The following is a 21248-nucleotide window of genomic DNA, read 5'->3' as shown; positions in this document are numbered from 1 at the left end:
GTGCTTAACATAAAAGTCAGTGAAAGACTTGTTAAAGTACCATATACTTTAATATTAATTCCATCATATTACTACTTAATATCAAATGCAATATTCAAATATAGATTTAATGAAAAATACAGACATATGTACTGAGGCTGATAAAACTGAGTTAGGACTAATCACCAAAATATCTCCATTTAGTCTTCATCTGCTGTTACTTCTACAAACATGTTGTGCATGTCATTCTTCTATTTGTTAAGTTTACATTGCAGTTTTATGGCCCATGGTGTGTTTGAAATGTAATGCAAAAGAAGGAAAGTTTCGACAGTACACATTTTACATTCCAAAGTGTTCATCTTTAATTTGGGTCCCTCACACATTTTCAAACCATGTTCTGTCCCGTCCAAAGAGCAGACAACTTTTTAAGGCAACAAAATGCCAAACCTAAGAAATTAGGGAATTAGGCTTTGCTTGGCTAAGGCTTTTTTCCTTCAGCTAGACTTGATAACCAACCAAGTTATTTTAAAGAGCTTCATATGAGCAGACAGATCCATACAAAATCAAATGTCTTTATTACAATGTAGTTCACAACAGCAAAACATTTACTTTTCTGTTTTGACCTTGGGACTGAAAAAGGACGACATAGTCTTCATGCCGGTCTTGTCTACTTTAGCCAGAGTTTTCTGAGCTGCTGTCATCTTCTTCGGTGGCTGAAATTAAAAGTTTACATAAGTTGCATACCCAGTGGCCTTGCAAAAAAAAAAAATCATGTTCTAGAACCTTCTCCCCTTTATCTAAACCGTCTTTGGACAGAACCTAAAGAAAGCTGTTTACTCACAAGAATTACTCGCTACTTGCTTTATAATAAGTGGGACAATTACTCCTCATTGGCCATAATCTCTCTAAAATCCCTTAAATTAAAAATATATTCTCCAAAACTTAATCTTAAATCTTAAGCTTCACTAAGCTTTTATCTTTTCAGGCAGACTTGTCAATAATACACTCACTTTTCGCGCAAAGTCTGCACTGTTGAATTTGGTGTAGTCCTCTCCAGCCTCCACAGGCTTGTCAGACAGTTTCCGCTTCTGTTGAACGGGGAAGTAAGAAAAGCTTAGCACATTTTTCTGAGGAATAGAGTGTTCACTCAACACTAATATAAAGGCTTTCTAAGTGTGCAAAAATGACTACTAATGTTACATAAGGAGGAGGACTACAGATAATGTGCACTGTGATTTTCATGCAACTTGAAAACAGAAAAGTACATCCTTTGCATACAGGACACCCTACCTTTGACGGTGGCTCAGACTCTTTTGGGCTTGTGACTTCAGGTAAACTGAAAAATGTATTTTGATGGTTAATATTTGGTAATTATTTCTAAAGCTTTGTCCACAGGGCTTACTTTAAGTGTTTGAGGAGGGCGTTGCTCAAGTCTTCGTTGAGATACTCCGATATAAGGCCATGGGCATATCGCAAGTAGTCCTCTGCCGATGAAGAAGTGGCACTCATGTCATTTTAGGTTAGCTCAAAATGATTAGCTGCATACTAACAAGCACTCCTACTGCCATCTACTGTTGAATAACATAACTACAAAACTTCATAGTTGATCCTTAAATAAAAGTTTCTCTGTATTTTCACAAATTTGCGCCATTTTCACCATACCTTCAGGACAATCTGATTCAGTCTTGACTTTTATATATGTTGCAGACTTTACTCCTTCTCCAACTGAAATGTTCTTTTTCTTAAGAGCAACAACTGTTCTGTCAACCTAAAATAAGATCACATTTCCACCACAAATTAATCAAACATAAATGTACTGACAAAAGGTTTAATAGACCAACAAAGTAACACAAAATACCTTTTTCTTTAACCAGTCTAATGTCCGCTCTTGACTGTACCGAAAAAATTTCAGACTTCCCACCTCTAAAGTTAAAATCTATTATGAAAAATTTGCAAATACTTAATTCATTGTTATTTACAATTATTGTAAAATCACCTTTTTCTTCTGCAATATGGCTCAACGAACAGGGACAGTTCAGCAATCTGGAACAGGCTGGGAAATTCTCATCCACTAAAAGCTGCTCTATGGGTTGAAACTTCTCCTGTATATTGTTTTCGTTATTATTAATTAATAAAAAAAAACATACACAGTCATGTTATTATGCACTCATCATATACCTTACCTCTTTGCCAGCATGAAGTAAATATGGCAGCAGAAGATAGAGAGGGTCGAGTGGTGTGATGAAGAGGAGCCTCCCATCTACCATGCACACAATAAGGGCATTAAAGTGCTATGATGGTGGGCTGCTGACATTGATCAGCAGTAATAGTCAATGACAAACCTTGTTGTACAGTCTGACCAATAAACCAGCTGTGGTAGTCTTCGTCAAATGCTTTCACTTCATATAACTGTGTATCACCACTTCCCAACATATAAAGCGATACTGTGTCTGCAGATACAAAAAAGGGGAACTTTTACTTTCACATCCTATTAGAGCTAAGTGGCCCTTATGCAAAATGAGTGCAGCGTATTTTATGAATTAAAAGGGGCATCTGCTTGTCTCCATGGAGATTTGTAGATTTACAGGTAATGTTCCACAGTATGGCTTTAAATTTATCTAGCATAGTGGATATAAGAAAAATGTAATTATTTAAATTGGACATAAGTTTTCTTATAGGTGTGAGAGCACCCATTAGGGGCTTGAACGCTTATGCAAATATGACAAGACCTGGCTAACAAACAGAAATTGTAAACAAATGGGTGTTAATTTCAATGCACTTAGCTCCTCCCTTCCAGATGTCTGTCCAGTTGACAGAACTGATTTTTTTTTAGCTACGGATCCTACCTGATCCTACATTTATACTGTAAGTGGGTCACCCCTTCACAGATCTGACCTGCAACTTGGCGTGATGGCATCAATTGCTTGTCTCCATAAGTTTATGGACATAATATAGAACAAAGCATAGCCAGTAAAAACACTCTACCAAATAAGTTACATAGTGCACCTTTAACTATAGTCTCAGAAGGTCATCTTTAGATGCTATGTAGGCCATGGGAATACAATGGATAGCGCCCGTTTACCGTGTTTATGTATTGCAGCAAAGCATGCATGGGTAATTTTTCCAACCTGTGCGTGGATTCTTTAGTTTCACAAAAGATGGGTCTGCGTCACGCCTCTTTGAATCAACAACAGAATCTGTAACAATACAAAAGCTTTTACTGACATACAGTATGGCATGGTTGTAATTCAATAGTTGTGTAACACACAGTCTTTCCTATGTTTGATGCTTTCAGTGACCATAAGAGCAGTAAAAGAAGAGAAATAATACGGAAACTTTCGTTGACAGTTCAGAAAATGTATCGCGAGTTATAAGTTATGCAGCCTGTTAGCACCGTTAGCTCAAGTGTTTCTTTTCCTACCTGCTGCAATGACAACCCAGCTGTCACTTGGGGCACTGGGCGTCCGCTTCTTTTTGGTTGACATATCGTGAAGTAAATGTAACAGAAGTACAAAAGAAGTGCTTTAATCTTTTAGGGATGAAAACCAAGTGCTAGCATAACAGTGTAATCGCGTTTGACTGGCTACTTCCACTGCATCACATGGTTCAGAAAAGGCGCGTCTCTCTGCCCTCGCTTTCCAACTCGCTTCCTGCTGTCGACCCACAAGATTAAAGCAGATAGATATGGCACGAAAATCTCGAACTGAAATTTTGTGTTGAATCGGTAACTTATAGGTGAGCTTTGATGTGTGTAATGTCTAGTTTTTCCTTGAAGTTGCGGTGTTAAACATTTTAATTTTCTAAAGCTCGGCTGCTCCATGTGGACATGTGGAGGGAGTGCAGTCCATGAAACTGTACACTAGATGTCGACCAACCACCGTGATACTATCAAGTGCATTTAAGGTACTGTTTTGTACTCATTTACATGCTGTTAGGTGTGTTATGTGCAAAAAAATATTCTGTTATAAGTCATTCGGATTTGCTGTTCTTGAGTGCACGGCGTTTTCGTGACTAGTTGTCCTTTGGCGCATGTTTTAGAGCAGTTGGGGGGTCCATCTGTCTTTGGTCCTCTCTCCTCTCCCTCTTTCTCCTCTCTCTGGATGTCACCGTGAATCCCAGTTGGTTTTCTGTGACTCACTTGTTTTTATTTCCTACCACGGTGTTTGTGATGGTGCAAAACAGGCTACGGGACACGAGATCTCTTTCGTTAGACTACCTATTTTAAGCTGTATATCTCAGTTCTGTGCACGCTTGATTTTCATTTCAGCCAGTGCTTAAGTGACCAATGCTGCTGACTTTGTGAGAGACTTAGTAATATTGACTAATAACACACTTTGGAACTCTCAAAATTAACCTTTAACCTAAAATGTATAGTTGCATGTAGGGTTGTTGGAAAGGAACAAAACAAAACAAAAACAACCAAACAAAACAAACTATTAGTATCAATGCTGCAAAAAATCACATAGACTACTGATGTGTTTCACATGACACCACAACATTCTAGGCCAGTATTTATATTTAAAAGGCCCATATTATGCTATTTTCTGATCTATGTTATAATATTGTTTCCTCATACACACAGTCCTGCATATTTCCACCTTGTTATGTCATGTGGTAATTCAGGAAGTCCTCCACTGTGTTTTTAAACTCCAAACACCTGCACTATAATCGTTTGGATAATTTAAGGCTTGGATTTGCCAACATTTTCATGACATCACAAGGTGGAACAGAGCATTTTGAGCTTTGGGGATGTAGATAGACTAATAATAAAGGGTTACTCAGACATGTGTGAATGAAACAAAACACAACTTCAGATATGTTTTTGATAAGGTAACTGCAGTCTAACATGGCTTAAAGCTTAGTGTCATTTTTGTGTAATAAAGGACCTTAAAGACAGAGGGCGCACAGCTAAAAGGAACATATTGGTTTAAATACTGATTTGTGAATTTACCTCTGGATATTTGCTGAAATAAAGTACTATGTGACCAACAGGAAAAACTATCTCTTGTCCCCATCTGGGACTATGACATCATTGCGGTCCAGAATCTGAAAAATATAGGCCAGACACAATGCTACTAAGTTGTACCATTTACCATACTACTGCAACTCACATGATTGTTGTGTAGGCGTACATTACAGTTAATTTACTAATAAAAGACTTAGGTTTGCTAATAATGTACCTAATCTTCTGACACAATTGCGTGTTCTTGCTCATATTTGGAGGCAGCTTACTCAGGAAACATGTTGAAATTTTGATTTTGTTTCTTGCTTTAATGACACTGATTTATGTTGCTAAAGTCCGTGGCACAGCAAGCGTGGGTGAGATGTCTGTGAATGACTTGTTTTATGGCTCTCGGGAGAATCATGACACAACAGTACATGTGCCGCTAAACAGAATATTCTATGAAAGCGCCCTTTCTTTTTTAGACTGCTTGGGGGGATGTCTGTGTTTCTGACTGACAGAGGGAACAACAGCGGTCTTTCTGAAACTTTGGACCAGAGACAACCCTCGGAGAGCCAGTCCTCTGTCACCAGCAACCAGACCAGAACAAAGTAAGTCTAAAAATGTAGGCCCCAAAAAGTAAAAAGTTCAAACACCTTGCATCTTTTTGTACAAATCCCCATTGGTTATACATCTACAAAGAGAATCACTATCATTGTCTGTGCCTTTTCCTTCCCCTGAGCAATTCTCACTAAAAGAATTATGTTTTGTGCTTCAAAATAGGGAATTATTTTGACTGTAGGTTGTATCAATCTGTGTGGTATGGAAAATTTTACATTGTATTATTATTATTATTATTATTGGTATTTATTAAGTGCTGTCACATGAGAAAATAACAGAATAAGTATATAATTGTAGTATTGCAATTCTAGTATTACAGTATAATTACAGTATTAGCGGGTATGATAAGTCTAGCTGTTTTAAACTTTTATTTTTAATTTTACTCAAGTTATGTATTTTTTGTGGCTTAGCACTTCCTTAACAAAGAAATTGTCTGTTTGATTTTCGACTGTAATGACTGTCAGACAAATCCAGGTGTTATCAGTAACACTTGTGTCATTCAGGTACCTCTTTTGCACTTCCACAGCTGTTAAAGCCGCATAGCCATTTTGAATATGCTTCATATGGAAACTCCATTATCATCATCATCATAAGCCTGAGGAGGTAATGTACACACCAATGAACTCATAGCACGCACACACTCACATACTCACACACACACACGCACACACACACATACACACAGCAGGCTACATAAAAACAGATGTGGAGAGAATTCCCCTTGGCAGCAGAAGCCTTTGAGTCATCATCTGGGATTCCCTTCCTCTCTCTTCCAAATATGGGTGGGATTGTGCGAGAGAGCGGGTGTGTGGTAGACAGAGGAACCCCTCCGTGTGATGTCACAGCTCGTAGCCTCGCGCTGCCTGGAAGTGCAGAGGCTGGAATGTCGGGAACGTAAATGTTATCCACTCATGCATGTTTGTTAGGGCTTTTTCTCTCACACACTGATATAAACATGAAGCACTTTTTGCACCTCACCAGGGAGATGTTTGGTCTTCCCGTAAGGTCTGGTTCCCCCCACCGCTCAAGACGCCGGTGACTCCTCATTCCCAGCATCAGTGTGCTCTGTGAGGCCTCCGCTGCACTGGTATTTCCTCTTTCCCTCAACGCTCAAAATGGTGATGACCGTAATATCACGGGTTTACAGCAAGTCACACCCCAGCTGCATGTGGTCTGCATAAATACACTCTATTTTTATAGCTAATTTATAGGCAAATTTATTCATTTTTTTAACATTGTTCTGGCACAACAAAGATTTTAAATAGTGATTTATTTGGAATTTTTATGGATTGCTATTACTCCATGTTTGTTTTATAGCTGGCTTGGTTGGCAAGCACTGTACATACAAAAGGCGTTGAGGTTCTATAGATAAAGCTGTCAGCAGATGCCAGCAGTTACTGCCAAAGTCATCTTAGTCAATGGGTATGTCTGGCACTAACATTGTTTATGAACAACAATATGGAAGAAAGGATCAGTGGGTGTTAAATATTTGCATTTAGAGAAGTGTAGGAGCAGTAGTAACACACATACAGAAATATTATTATATTATACTTTGTCTGCACTTTTACACCCTTCAAATGATTTTTGTTTGGACAAGTTCCCATTTATCTGGATTATTAGAGGTACTGTGAATGCTATAGACTGATAGCGCACAAACTACAAATCCATTTGGATGCACTGATGAGAGAACAAGACATATATTTTTATCAGTCAATGACTGTCCCCAAAATTTTTACTTAATCAGTGAACCTGAACACCCCTAGTTCAGTGTGTTAGCAGCTGTAGTTGTTGTAATCTGGAAGAAGAAATGGTGAGTATCAGTAATAGATGTAGTATTATTATTTTTGCTTCTTGATATTTTTTTAATCTCATCCAAACAAGTCAAATTTCTCTTTGCTATAAATAAACTACTGTATTTTGTCTATTATTCTTTTAAATTTCTATGAGTGTCAGGGTCTAAAACCATGAGTATGCTTGTGGTTGAGCTCTACATAACAGACAGATGACTCAGGAACAGGTAGGACTCTGTGTGGGGTGATATATTGATGAAAAAATAAACGATAATATTGAAACTAATTTAGGCCACTGATATAATAACCCAACAGCAGGGTTATTCCCAAAAACTAAATGTATAATATATCTTAAAAAAAAAACGGCAATAAATAAATAACAGAATTAATCACTTTAGTAGTTTGTTTTTATCTATAATGAGCCCATAGAAGTTCTTTATTCAATTCCTCACATCTAAAATCTGGTCATAGTACAAAAAATACCAAAAAGTTTCTAACTAGTACAAAGAAAACGTTCCCACTATAAATACTGATCCCCAAAATGTATTGTTCCATCTAATATATTGAATGATAAGTCGATAAAGTAATTATCGTGACAGGCCTAGGAATATAGTGCCAGGACTGGAGGTGATGCTCTGAGCCACAGTTTGAATGGAGAGAAAGTTGGTAGCGCAAAATCCTGTCTAGTTTACTATGTTGTCTAGGCCTGTGTTCTGAAAAAAAAATCAGGGGTGATCTCAGCAGTGTGGCAAATGGAGCATTATGCGTTTCCATCCTTGTTGTAGGCCCTCTAAACTCTATTTGTTTTTTGTAGACATTTTAGCAGCCGCAATAGTAACACTTTATAACTGATTTAACTGACTTAATTAGCTTTGAAGGTGCCCTGCTATCTGCTTGTCTCCAGGGAGATGTTATTGCTTTGCCTGTAATGATCTACAATATGGCATTAAACTTATCCAACTCAAGTCATGTTACAAGTCAGATCTGTGGAGTATTGAGGCTCACAGTAAGAAGAATATGACATACTGTATTTAGCAATATAAACACATCTAATTGAATAAATGCATGAGAGATAAGTTTCATGTCACACTGTGTAACATTTCACAGCAAAGCAATTACATCTCCATGGAGACAAGCGGTTTGCGGACCCCACACTTCAAAGTTAATGAAGCTTTAGTTTCTAATAAACAAATCGTTTATTAAGAATGATTCAGGCTTATAACTACTAAATAAATACCCATCCCCTTAATTAATTAGTTGCCAATTCTGAATCATCCTTAATAAACTATCTATTGTTTATTATGAGTTAAGTCTTTCTTCGTGCTCTATAAATATGTAAAGAATGTAGTTATTATAAAGCATTTTCGCCACAGTTGTAATTAGGTCTGTCACAATGATTACTATATCACCTTATTGTTCAATATATGATAGGTGAAAGTATGTATTTTGGGTCTTAGTATTTATTTTGTGCACGTTTTCTTTGTAAAAGGGGAGATTAGAGGTATTTTTGTTGTAATAAGATACAGTCTGAGCTCTACAGGGTTAAATAACTAACTTCTATGACTTATTATTGGTTAATTCTGCTATTTTTTTATTGCAGCTCAGGTCTTTTGAATGACACTGTCTGTTTAAATATGGTTTACTGAGGTTATCTTGCACTATTTGTGTTTTTTTTAACTATTTTATACATTTAGAATAGTTTTAAGGGATAACTCTGCTGTAGGGTTATTATGTATAAAGTATGTAATATCAGTTATCTCAGTATATCTTTGTAGCATTTTATTGCACTTCAAAATTTGTTATTGTGACAGGCCTAATTATAACAGCATGTGTATTTACTTTATTCATACATTTCATTCCCTTTGGACTCCAGTAATGAGTCTTTAGCCACAAAATGTACATTGAGCTCCACAAGGGGCTTTCATATACCATAGCTGTCTGTTTCTTTCTCTGCTCGTCCTCTTTGCGTTTCCCCGCCAAGTCTCCATGCCACAATGCACCATCCCCAATCCTAATTATTGTTTACTGGGTCTAACTCTGCGCTGGCCCTAAATCTCTTTCTCGCTTTCTCTGTCTTTCTTCTCTCTCTTGCTTTCTCTCTCTCACTCTCTCTCCCTTCTCTTTTTCTTTCTCGCTTTATCCCGAACCAGAGATGATGTGTTAATTATATCTGCCGACCGTTTTGGCTCCACCAGTCTCTCACCACTTGCACAGAAATTAGAGACCGAGCGGGCGACTTTAAAGCTGTAATTAGACTATATCCATGTATGAAGTTTGTTGGTTTATTTGTTTACGAGACCCCATGTTTCACTAGGACGGGTTTATGTCAGAAGATCCCACCAAAGCAGGGACAATGAGAGTGGTTACTGTAGCGGTAGGTGTTGTGGAGGAATAGCCATTGTTCTAAATTGTGAATCATTATAGTTTAATTTAGGAAAGTTGCAATTTAGTACACTGTAATATTTTGGCTTACATCAGATGTGTAGGAAGGTGATGTATGGGTAGATAATAATGCAAAAATAATCTTACCAATGATTTTTTTATTATTATACTCCTTGTAGGGAAATTTGAGTGGAGCATCATACTTTTACTAGGGATGAACCGATACCAATACTGAAAATTTAGCCAGATCGGGTATCGGTTACATCATAGCGGTTAAGCCAATCAGGGGAATAGATTGGGGGGGGTGGGTCTGTTGTCCTGGGCCTCAGGGTTTAGGGGCCCAGAACTGGAACTTCTTGTGAGACTTCTTGCCCCGGGCCCTCAAATTTCTGTTGACAGACCTGAAGCCAGTATCCTGGTTGGGCCTTTAATTGGATGTAATAAGACAATTTATTGGATGATTTTGGCCTAAAATGTTTCAAAGTTTTTCAGAAGTCATTTAAAGAATAAATAACTGTAACATAACACAATCTCTTGTCTAATAAGTTAACTGTGTTTTAAGGAAATAAGTGCCACTTCCCATTCCTACAGTGGTATTGTTTAATATCGGATATCGGCATAAACTTAAAGTCAGTGTATCGATATCAGTACAGGAACTGAAAAAGCTGGATCTGTGCATCCCTATTTTTTACTGACACGAGCATGGATATCACTGATGATTTAAAATTACTGAACTTTAATTTTGATTCATTGCACAGCCCTATCCAAAACACACAAAGAACAAAATTTACACAGAAAGGCCTTTTTCCGGGAGTCAAACCAAAGCATTCTTGCTTTAAGATGATGAAATGGACTTCTATAATATTTTCCTAATAACCAAACGATATAACCATTGCTTTTGTTTTCTGGAAGTGATTAGAAGTGACTATACACTGACAGTGAGTGGCTGAGCGTATACTGGACCCCTGACTGACCTCACAAGACGAACTGACCAGAAGTCTTATAAAATTAATAAAATGTGTTTTAGTAAAATTATTTATAAGATTGATCTTTGCATCAATGTCACAGCTGTCATTTTCCACTAAACTAAAATGACTGTTGATAACCATAGAGTGGACCAAAGCACCCTTTCAATGAATATTAACCCATTTATATTAATAAAGTCAGAAAAAGCCGAGATGTATAGAAAAGGGAGTGAAGGATTTGCATGAGTAAAGTGGAATTTACGTGATTCAGCTTGTGACTGATTCTCTCATTCAGATTAGCTGCCAAGAACAAGACCTCACCGTTTGACCATCAACTTGAACTTCTCCCTGAATGCCTGACCCAGAGGTTTTCATTTCTTTAGTAGCACTGGCGATTACTCACTGACTACCTCCAGTCTTTCAGTCTGCGATCTGTCCTTGGCTTTTTGGAATGAACCAGGCAAGTGTAATGTAATCAAATAGCCAAGCCTGTGAATCTGGCCGTGTGATGTCATCATTATGAGACACTTGTGTGATATCATGATTATGAGGTAATGGCGGGAGGAGTGTGCAAGTTTATGACTTTGGCACATGCTCAGTTTACCGTCAGCCGGCTGCGAGAGGGTACTAATGAGAATGGATGGTTTGCCTCAAGCTACTCGTGTGCGCGCTGTGTTTTTCTGCTCTGATAAAGTGAATGATGTAGTCTGAAAGGTCGATGCTAATAACCTATAGGTAGAAACCGGAGGATGCTAAACAAACAAATGAGGAATCTGAACCACTATTGTCTCTGGACGTTCAGACAATGTGCAGTCTCTCACCAGATGAGTAACATGTGAATGCAGTGAATCAGTTTAAACAGTTCCCAGTGACTTGTTCAAGTTGAGGAGCTTATTTCCAGATGGTCTTGTTGTGGGCCATGACTATTCCTTTAAGTGTTACTTTTTCCAAGCCCCAGAGTGACTATACCCTGTGTATGTGCTCTCAAAGTATAGTGCGTGTACTTTTGTGGTCCTTAATGCCAGTTAAATGACCAATAATGCTTTTTCCTCTGCAACTCTACGCCAGTGTCATGACTTGTAAAATTGAGGCAAGCCAAACACTACATAAATTGCACCTTACCATACAGACTTTATCTGTATATGTTTGTATAGCCTATACAGAGAAAATTCTCACAACTGGGTACTGAAGCTGTGTTTTGCTCAACTCACCTTTTAGAATCAACTGTCTTCAAATAAAAGTAAAAACTTGCTGATCTTACCACACTTAAGTAGGAACATTAGTTTTCAACCTTCACAATTCATCACCAGCAGATCCCAATGTATAGATTAATTCTGAACTGAACACAGCAAAGAAAACCATATACTTATGCTACAAATCGTTCATTGTTTTCAACTAATTGTCCAGTATAACATTTTGACGCCAATCTACCAGTCTTTTTAATTTATCAGTTAATCTGGCTGTTCAGATTTGGTGTTTCACACCACAACCGTGAAGCACTGCTGCTTTGTCAATTACTGAGATTTAGAAGTGAAGGTGTGACCTCACCCAAAAGATCACATGTGCCAAAGTCACCCTGCAGAAATGACATCATGGATAATGATGTCATCCCCAGATCGCAGCAGACCCCTCTCCCTTTCCCACCTAAATGCTTTTAGGCTTGGCTGCACACACATGCACACACGCACGCACATACATACACACACACACACACACATGCACACACACACACACTCACACACACACATTTATATATACACTTTTACTGGTGCCCACACATAAAATCCACCAGCGCAGCCTCACCCAGAGTCGTGATAAGACAAACACACAACAGATGCAATAAGGATCATTTGGCTTGAGAACAAATACAACAAGACTCCAGAGCTAAAAATGCCAAATAATTAGCTTGTAAACGGTTTGTGAGACAAGCCAGCTTTTCCTATTCTGCATTGACAGGAAAAGACCACTTACCGGACTTAAAAAATAATCACATCATGCCTATTTTTAACAGGCTTAAATAAACTCAAGTGTTAATTTAGTGTAGTTTGTCGGGTTAGTCACCAAACTGTGAAAAGTGGTGGTGTAGTGAAGAAATACGTGTTGTCTTTTCTAGCTCTTAGTAGTGTATTTGTGATTTGTAAAACTTTAGATTGTGGTCAAAAATGCATTACTCTGTGTTTCTTGGGCAGATTTTTTTTTACCAAAGTTTGTGAAAAAGAAGAAACATTTAGAAATGAAGAACTGAGAGTATGTACATCTATCAAGGGAATCACCTATGAAATGAGATCTTCTGGTTTATGTTTCACAATCACATCCATAACATTTCTTATTATGTTGAGTGAAATATATATGTCAGCCTGCATGTCAAAACAGTGCAGAATTCCTTAACAATGCCAATGATTTGTAGATCAGTAAACTTCTTTAAATAAAGCATCCATCTGTATCTTTGTTTATTTCAAAAACCTTAAAAAAAAAATTTCAAAAAGTACCTTTTAAAATATACGTTTATTTACTTACTCTCACAATTTGAATCATACCACTTAACGCTTATCACTATCAGACAAACTATTGATCTACAAAAGAAATTATTTGGACCCAATAGCTCACACATCACAATATATTATAATAACAAAGAGCAAAAATGAAAATGGTAATAATCTTTTTAAAATAAGTGGCAAAAATAGCAAGACACTGATGTCAAATAAGACATAATTACACAAATGTATATGTATATGTACAAGTAAAAATAAAATATAGAAAAATACTAATAAGAAATATATCAGGGCTGTATACAAGGAGAAACAGTGTAAAGATGAAATTGTGACATGACAGAAGGTTGTCTATTACATAAGGTTGTTGTACATAAGGAGTTGTTGTACAGTTGTATGGAGTATGGTATAAGTGTATTGTAAATTTGTTATTGTGTTGGTGTAATGGATTTTGGCTAAAATATCATGCATTTCACAATAACAATAGTATGTATATTATTATAAATTATATTATTAGTTACCAAACATATCACTCTACTTGCACTTAACCCTTTGCAGCCCCACCCCAACGCTTCCTCTCTTTTGCACAGTTCTCTATATGGCTACATGCCCAGCTCCTGACCTTAGTAAATACGTGGCTAATTTGAAGCATGTGGCGGCAAATTGGAAACACTGAGCTTTTAAAACTGCAGACTTTTCTTTTGCACATGCTAATTCCTCCCAGGAGATCCCATCAGATGAAATGACCCAAACATGTCAACGTCAGGGTGACACTTGAGGCCAGGGGCGGGGGGTCGTCAGTTGGTGTTACAAAGAGCAGCTGAGGGGGCAGAGGGGAGAGTGAAAGACTTTTAAACAGAGTTGTCCATTTGCGTTGTGCCTTAATAAAACAGACCGCTGTGGTGTCTCCTCCCTCCGTTACTGTCAAACTCTTTATCTGTCATTTCTTTTCTCACACAGGTGGAAAGTCTTAGTGCCTGACCTCCTGCTCCAGAGAAAAGGCTGGCTGCTCCACACGGGACAACAGGTGCACGCAACGCAGGGGTGCAGCTCAACGTGTGGGCTGCTTTTGTCTGTGTGTTTTCACTTTTCACTTGTCTTGATGAGAAAGAAAGAGAGGATTTTAACATCTCCATCTCTCTTTACTGACTATACAAAGGGTACCCCTAAACTGCCAAGCATTTGTACAGAATAAAATGTGGAGTGTTTTATTCATTCAGTCTAATCACATACGCAAATGATAATTCTGATATGCCAATAGAAAGGTTATAAGGATACATGAAAAATACATTTCTCAGATGTATTCTTTCTCACTGAATGAAGAGACTTACTGTAAAAAAAGTAAAAGTTCTAAATACTTAAAAGGTTATTTGTAAGATACTGCTTCTGCTACTATTGATGTTTATAAGACTACTACATACTATAACTGCTCCTTGTGTTTTTTTTACTATTGCTCCTACTTGCTAACTAGAATGAAAGTAGCACTTCCTGATCATTAGAGAATTAAAAACAAACAAACAAAAAACATGTTTGAACAGTTGCATCAATAATGTAATAATTCTTTCGTGTGAGGCCAAAACGTTCATCTTCAACTGTTCATCTTGTTAATTTAGAATTAACACCACCAGGATGGGACCCTTATACACTTGTATATTCCTTATAGATCTGGCACCAAATCAAGGACCCTGGTTGACCACAATCTGGAGATGCTCTACCCTCTTCCGTGATGGTCTAAATTTATCGCTGGTCTCCTCTGAGGCCTGAGCAGGTGGAGGTGACAGGGTTCTGGCCCCATCTCACGGGACAGACGGGGAAGCTACATGACCCACTGATCATGGCATTTCCACTATACTGCTAACACACCAACAAATATTATCCTTTTTTCTACATTAAATGGTCAAAACAAGGTTACAATTAGGACTAACAAACCTAAATAAACTGGGCCTACATTTTGAACTTCTGACACTTCAGATTATATATTTTTCTGTAACAAAAAGTCATCATTGTTACAATAATAATGTTATCTGCTTTAAAATGATAATTACCTGCCACTTCCAAAGAGCACCTGACACGTACCTTTTAACATGAGCATCCCTAAAGCATCCCCTTTGCTTCTTTAACAATAATGAATTTGCAGTATAGTGTACCCCTAATACTATACACATATTAATGAATTCATTACAAAAATGATATCTCAATATTTAAAATACCTCATGTTGTTTCCAAAAATCTGTTTCAGCATTTTATACCAGTTCAATGCAATATCGCACACATATATTGTATTGTATCTATGTATTTCACAGACCTGCTGATCCCCATATTGCCGGCCCATTCACCAGGATGACATCATAGTCTCGAGCCATGCCAACTGTGCTCCATAAAGCCCAGGCGTGTTCAAGGCAAGTGCCTCTGCTGCTGTGAGACTTGCGTGAAGATCGTAGTGAGAATATCTCTGTACTCATTTAGTCAATGTGTATAATCTGACAATATGGCAATTAGCAGTAAGTAATTGTATTGAAATCACCACTGTATCACCACTACAATGCCAGTTATCAGCAGCTTTTGCGCTTCAGATTGGAAATAAAGTTTAAACTCATTATCCAACCTACTTGGAGACTACATTGCCTGACATTCAGAGGATAAAAGCTTTTATATATACAGTACTAATATCTACAATTGCAGTTCTCCTTTAACCATGTGTAATCATTTGCATTAAGGCTAGCAATTATACTGTATATATTTAATGTTACAGAGTCATCTTGACAGAGCCCCCTCATTTTAGGATAGGCACAAAGACATGCACAAGCTTGTGGACTGCCTGCTACTACATTACCTGTGAATGCCAAGAAATTGTTATGGTAAAATTATAGGAACATGCACATGCCTGTACTTTATGTGCAGCTTTACTATTAGAGATCCCGCTTTACTGATGTTGCAGAAATCAGAAATGTTTAACCAACTTGTCCTTCTTTGATCCCATCATTTTCCAGTGCTCCTTACCGCACCTTTACTTTTCCAATCACACCAATTTTAAGACCAGCAATCTCCAGCCTTAATGCGCCTATTGCTCTCCCATTCTCTCTGAGTGCTATGTGCTAACACGGCACTTTGGCCAAGGGTTGTGGTCTCGCGGCTGAGTGTCAAGCAGCACCTTCCCCTCCGAGGGGAGCAGCAGAGGCAGAGCAGCGGGAAAAGAAAGCACACTCACACACACATGCACACACACACACACACACACACTGCATGGTGATGTCATTCTGAATGACATCATCCTGTGGAGAGGAGCCAAGGGACCTGATGGGTTAGCATCCTCCAGCGAGTTAAAGAGAGAGAGAGAAAGAAAGAGTTGTAAAGAGAGGGCGAGTGAGGAGCTGTTAAAGAGGCGATGACTGAGATCTGTCATTCTTTCATTTACTATTCACTATATGGTCCTGGCCCACTGCTTTTACTCAGGGAGCCTTTGTTGTGAGTGTAGACTGTGCTGCTCTTGCTCTAGACACAGTTTCAGACCTGGGAGGGCACCTGATTTGGGCCAAGCCTTACTTTTAGATTTTAAATCATATGTTAGTTGTGCAAGCTTATTGGTCTTATAGGGATAATGGTCTTTTTAACCATTTCTAATTGTAGTCTTTGCAGTGGTTTTTCTGAGATTTTACATTTTATTCATTTGTTTCAATTTTGTTTTCTCAGGTCTATTTGACAATTGGGCCTTGGTTACAGTATAGTATAGTCTGGGCATTTAATGCTTAAACGTGTAATTTTTGATCATTTAAATCTAGTTGCTGTCTATATGAATATGAGTTATTTATTCAGTATTAACGAGAAATGTGTGAGCTAAATCAAACATAAACATTTTGGTTTCCTGAATATTTTAAACCTCTGTAATCTTGGGCTCTCACGAGTGCTGATGCATACTGCCACAACTTAAATCAGGACAATGGCCATTTGGCTTCATGAATGTTGAAGGATATTTTACATTGTTAAATGTAGTTTTGTACACAGTGTCTCTTTATTTTCCTTTTTATAGACAACATAGTATATTGTGATATTCTGGTGATGAGCTCACATATCCCATTACTTGTTTGCGTCTTACTGCAGGTGCTGTGGTTGCAGGAACTCTGCATGAGTGAAGCCATCAAGTAACTGAAGAGACTCAGGCCAGAGCACTAAAAAGAGCAGCACAATATACTCGGTACATATTCACTATGGCATTGTCTTCATGTTTAACCTGCCTTACAATCACATAGACCTCCACACGTGTCCCAGCGTGCTTCCAATGTTGTCCACTTGGCTGTGCTGTGCTCCACACTGTGCTCAGCATGCCTGCAATCTGAAACCAGACACCTATGTGCAAGCATCCTGATAAATACACCTCTCATTATCTAGAACTGTGTCCATGATGAGACCAATTCACCTAGTACTAACGCACTATGCTTCAGTCATAACCGTGCTATAGTAGTCCTCATGCCAGCTTTATATTCCCCAAACACCAGAATCACTCCGTCCACTGGAGCATATTGGCAGATGAAAGCTGGGGTGTTTTAACATGATGATTCAATCTTCCTTATCGCACACTGCTGTTAGTGTCCAACTGAGTCAACAGTCTAAATACAGAGGCATGTCGTGTGGGACAGAGGAAGGGAGTGATGGTGCGCTAGCCGGGATGGGATGATGTGAGGGTGTGAGTATGCACAATATCCTTAAAATAAAAATATTGAAGTGCATGACAAACTGAAACTCTCTTTTGTCTTATTTAAAGGGCACATTTAAGCCTCACTAGATCCACAGTGCTGCACAAAGGATTTTAGAAATGGCTATGAGTTACAATGTACACTTCAAAAATACAGTTTAATTATATTGTCCTCAGACCATCCACAAACTGTAAGATATTTTTGTTCATGGTAAATGCACTTTTTTAAGCCACCAAAATCTACTGTATGTAGCAAAACAATATGAATTATCCAACAACAATAAACTATTTCTGTATTTTAAACACAGTTGGATTACAACTTTTTACATTCTCACATTTGCTCTATAAAACTAGATATATTTACTGTATATCATAGTAATTTTGCAACTTGTGTAAGGAGTTTAGTAATTGTCTTTCTTTAGACAGTTGAAATTGTGTTTGGTCTGTTTTTACATGTCTTTGTCTTTTAACAACACATCTATTTTTGGTGTGCATGTGGTATGTGCATAGTCACCATCCATTCTTCCCGCCATTCTTTCTTCCCTCCTCAGTGTTGAAGCTTGGGCACAGGCACACTCCTACTCTTCCGAGCTTAGTCATAGGCCTCACTATCTGGAGCTCTCCAAAAATGATAGTTTCGGTCACTTCCTTGTGTGCTTCTCACCCTCTCAGCATGCCTTTTATCACTATAGCACACACTGGGCATGCAAATCTTATACAGATAGCAAATAGGAAACAGTATTTAGCTTCTCTTGGTGCTATCCGGTTCTTCAGGTTGACTCTGTATGCTGTAATGTAAGCCTTTCCAAGACAGACAAGAGGGGCATATACTGTGGTCATTAGCCATTGTGCTCTGGTTTTCTGTGTTTGGCTTGGGTCGCTAAGTTACCTGTTGATTCCTATTGTGGTACTGTGATGACTAGGACAGGGCATTGAAGTTATCACAGGAACACTGTGTGTCCCTATAGACACCAGACCATACGCTCTCTGTAAATATGGGACACCTTTTGTGAGTACAAGCATGTTCCAGTGAAGGTGTCTGACTTCCTGTCAGCTTGTGTCACCTACTGCTATCTACATTACATAACCTTAAACTGGTCACTAGATAATGAGTTCACACTTCTGCTTATCCATGTATAACCTGGCTGCAACTTTCTATAATAATACAGAATATATACATAACATATACTGTGTTGACCATAAAAATTGATCACAATCTTTTGAATGTTTATTTTATTTATTTATTTATTTATTGAGAACTGTGTCTAAATGTATCCATTGCATTGCAACTCTAAGCTGAATGCAGTCCTATATTAATACCATAAGTAACTTACATTCTCTGGAGAATGTATTTTACTTGAGATGTTGAAACATTGTTAACTTCAACTTACATTTCTACAAAAGTCTCCCTGACTATTGACCAGTTTGGTGTTTGGTCATACTCATAGTTAACTACCAAGAATATGGGACAATTTGCACCAAAGGTGTAATTAGCAAAGTCCAAGAAAGGGTTCACTGTTTTCTGTCCTCTGAACTCAACGCTTTAATTATCCTCAATCAATGCCATTTTCTTCTTCTCTTGATTTTCCCTCCCTGTCTTTTCTTTGCAGTATTTGAGAGAGCAGCATCATTCCAACTCACCAGCCATGGGCGCCCTCAGTTGACCTACTTCTGCACTGGACTCAGGGTGCAGCAGGGACAGGCCTGTCCCCCTCTGTGGGCCTGTAAAGATACATATGCTCAAACAATAGCTTTACTGTGCTTACTGTAACCAAGTTGAGATACTGCAGGTAAGTATTATATTGCTACAAGTTATAGTTAAAACTTTAATAAACATTCTAGCAATGACAGCAATAAATCCCACATTGACCAATAATACATTATAATTGTCTGAGTGAGTGTTTCATTAGCAACATTAGAAATCCAAAATGCGATGAGTTATTTCGTTTTGACTCATACAGAGTCTTCCCACACAATGTGACCTTTCAGTGGCTGATCATATTGTGAATATCTCAAGAAAATAAAGATGATATAAGTTAGTTCTGTCACTGTGCCATTATAAATAATCGCTTGGCCTATGATAGTACGTGCAAAAAAAGCTTCAGGGTTTATTTTAACAAATGATCAATTTGTTTCTTACAGATTGTACAGGTTTTTTTTTTTTTTTTGGACAATGTTTTGTTATCATCCAATATTGTGTGTGACTGCTTAGCTTGTGCGTAATTGAGCCAAGGGCAGCCTTGCGCTTTTTCCCTATTGTCCAGTAATCAACAGCACCTAATGCTTTAACTTCAATATTAACAACAGTCGAACAGCTATAGAAATCCATGTAAATTGGTGTATGGCTCTTACAAAGTCTCTTTTTCTCGATGACCTTTAAGAGGGAACCGCAACCCATCAGATTATTGCGCTTGATTTCTGTGTCTTCTTTGCATTCTGACTGTGCACCGGCCCACACATCGGGCAAATATTCAAATACACCTGCAAGCTGCAAAACTGTAGTGTGACACTCCCAAGTCCAAACACAACATGTTCAGTTCTTTAACGTAACTTAATTCAGGAGTTTTACGCACAACTCGTAGTTTAAAAAATGTCCAGCATAGTTGAACGCCTTACTTTTTCCCCAGTGGGTTTGCACTGTTGGTAGATGAACCGAAACATGTTACTCTGAAGTTGAAATTCTGCACTCCCAGTCCTTTTGGACTTGTTGGGTATTTAATTCCACCGATACCAGGGATACCTGTTTTCAACTTGCCTGTTCAAGCAGCACTATCAACATTAAAAAACATATCACTTTTATCATGTGCTTTGTGAGTACTCACACTTTAGGCTTCGCTTGTAAAGACGCATACGAACGTACAGTATTTCCACTGCTGAAGAGAGACAATCCGCTGAACGTTGCCTTTACCTATTTCTCTGAGGTATTAAAAGTTTAAAGCAATTGTAAAACTTAAGTAATATGCGCCAGGTTTTGAATAGCCGCTTCAACAGGACCCCACGCAGTGGTCCCATCTTTCTGGACCATACAGCCGAGGATGGAGCAGTGCGCCTTGATAGTGACTTCATTGACATCAGCAGCTTCCTGATGCAATGCAACTGTAACAGCGTGAGGGAAAACGGGGAGATCACCTTTTTATCCGATGAACCGAGATGATCCTATTTCTGCATAGTAAGCCGTCTCAGCTCTGTAAACTCGCTTCCAAGAACCGTGCAAGAGATTGTCTACATGTGGCTATGTCAATTTCCAGCCGTCTGATTTCATAAATGTGACTTGTTGAAAATTGCAAAAACTAAGGAATTTAAGACAAAGACTAAGATTGTTAAGACAGTATATGGCATTTTTTATTCTTGGTTCTCATCGTGCACAATGAGAAAGTTTTTGGTCATCTG

The 21248-nt window shown here is 38.1% G+C and overlaps 1 protein-coding gene and 1 long non-coding RNA gene across 4 annotated transcripts; one reads left to right on the top strand and one right to left on the bottom strand.

Moving 5' to 3' along the window:
- Positions 1-316: 316 nt before the first annotated feature.
- On the bottom strand, positions 317-20899 carry rnaseh2b (ribonuclease H2, subunit B). 3 transcript variants are annotated; one of them, XM_055149411.1, is made up of 12 exons: positions 20681-20897; positions 19500-19580; positions 3108-3176; positions 2322-2429; positions 2163-2239; positions 1976-2081; positions 1838-1902; positions 1642-1747; positions 1382-1463; positions 1270-1315; positions 990-1067; positions 317-692 (listed from the first exon to the last, which is right to left on the bottom strand). In XM_055149411.1, the coding sequence occupies exons 1-12, from the start codon at positions 20706-20708 to the stop codon at positions 585-587; spliced, it is 954 nt and encodes a 317-aa protein (XP_055005386.1). In that variant the 5' UTR covers positions 20709-20897; the 3' UTR covers positions 317-584. The 3 variants fall into 3 exon arrangements, with proteins under 3 accessions (XP_055005386.1, XP_055005396.1, XP_020791937.1); XM_055149421.1 differs by lacking the exon at positions 990-1067 and having other exon boundaries at positions 20681-20899; XM_020936278.2 differs by lacking the exons at positions 19500-19580; positions 20681-20897 and adding an exon at positions 3401-3734.
- LOC129407673 (uncharacterized) lies at positions 3588-14940 on the top strand. The gene is made up of 6 exons (XR_008631661.1): positions 3588-3714; positions 3786-3882; positions 5407-5532; positions 6069-6145; positions 14129-14195; positions 14832-14940. It is a non-coding gene; the product is annotated as an uncharacterized LOC129407673 (long non-coding RNA).
- Positions 20900-21248: the final 349 nt, after the last annotated feature.

This window comes from Boleophthalmus pectinirostris, unplaced genomic scaffold (assembly GCF_026225935.1).
Source record: "Boleophthalmus pectinirostris isolate CB_2022bp ecotype Guang Dong unplaced genomic scaffold, ASM2622593v1 HiC_scaffold_1, whole genome shotgun sequence".
Lineage (NCBI taxonomy): Eukaryota > Metazoa > Chordata > Actinopteri > Gobiiformes > Gobiidae > Boleophthalmus > Boleophthalmus pectinirostris.
This window is presented reverse-complemented; position numbering and strand designations above follow the sequence as displayed.

Bases quoted from the DNA above. Each gene is read 5' to 3' on its own strand.
- rnaseh2b (XM_055149411.1), bottom strand. From the start codon at position 20,708: ATGCGTCTTTACAAGCGAAGCCTAAAGT. The intron at 3,177-19,499 runs GTGAGTTGGAAT...GTATTGTTACAG, and splicing joins ACTGAGGGCGCCCATGGCTG to ATTCTGTTGTTGATTCAAAG. The intron at 1,068-1,269 runs GTAGGGTGTCCT...CCCGTTCAACAG, and splicing joins AGTCTGAGCCACCGTCAAAG to AAGCGGAAACTGTCTGACAA.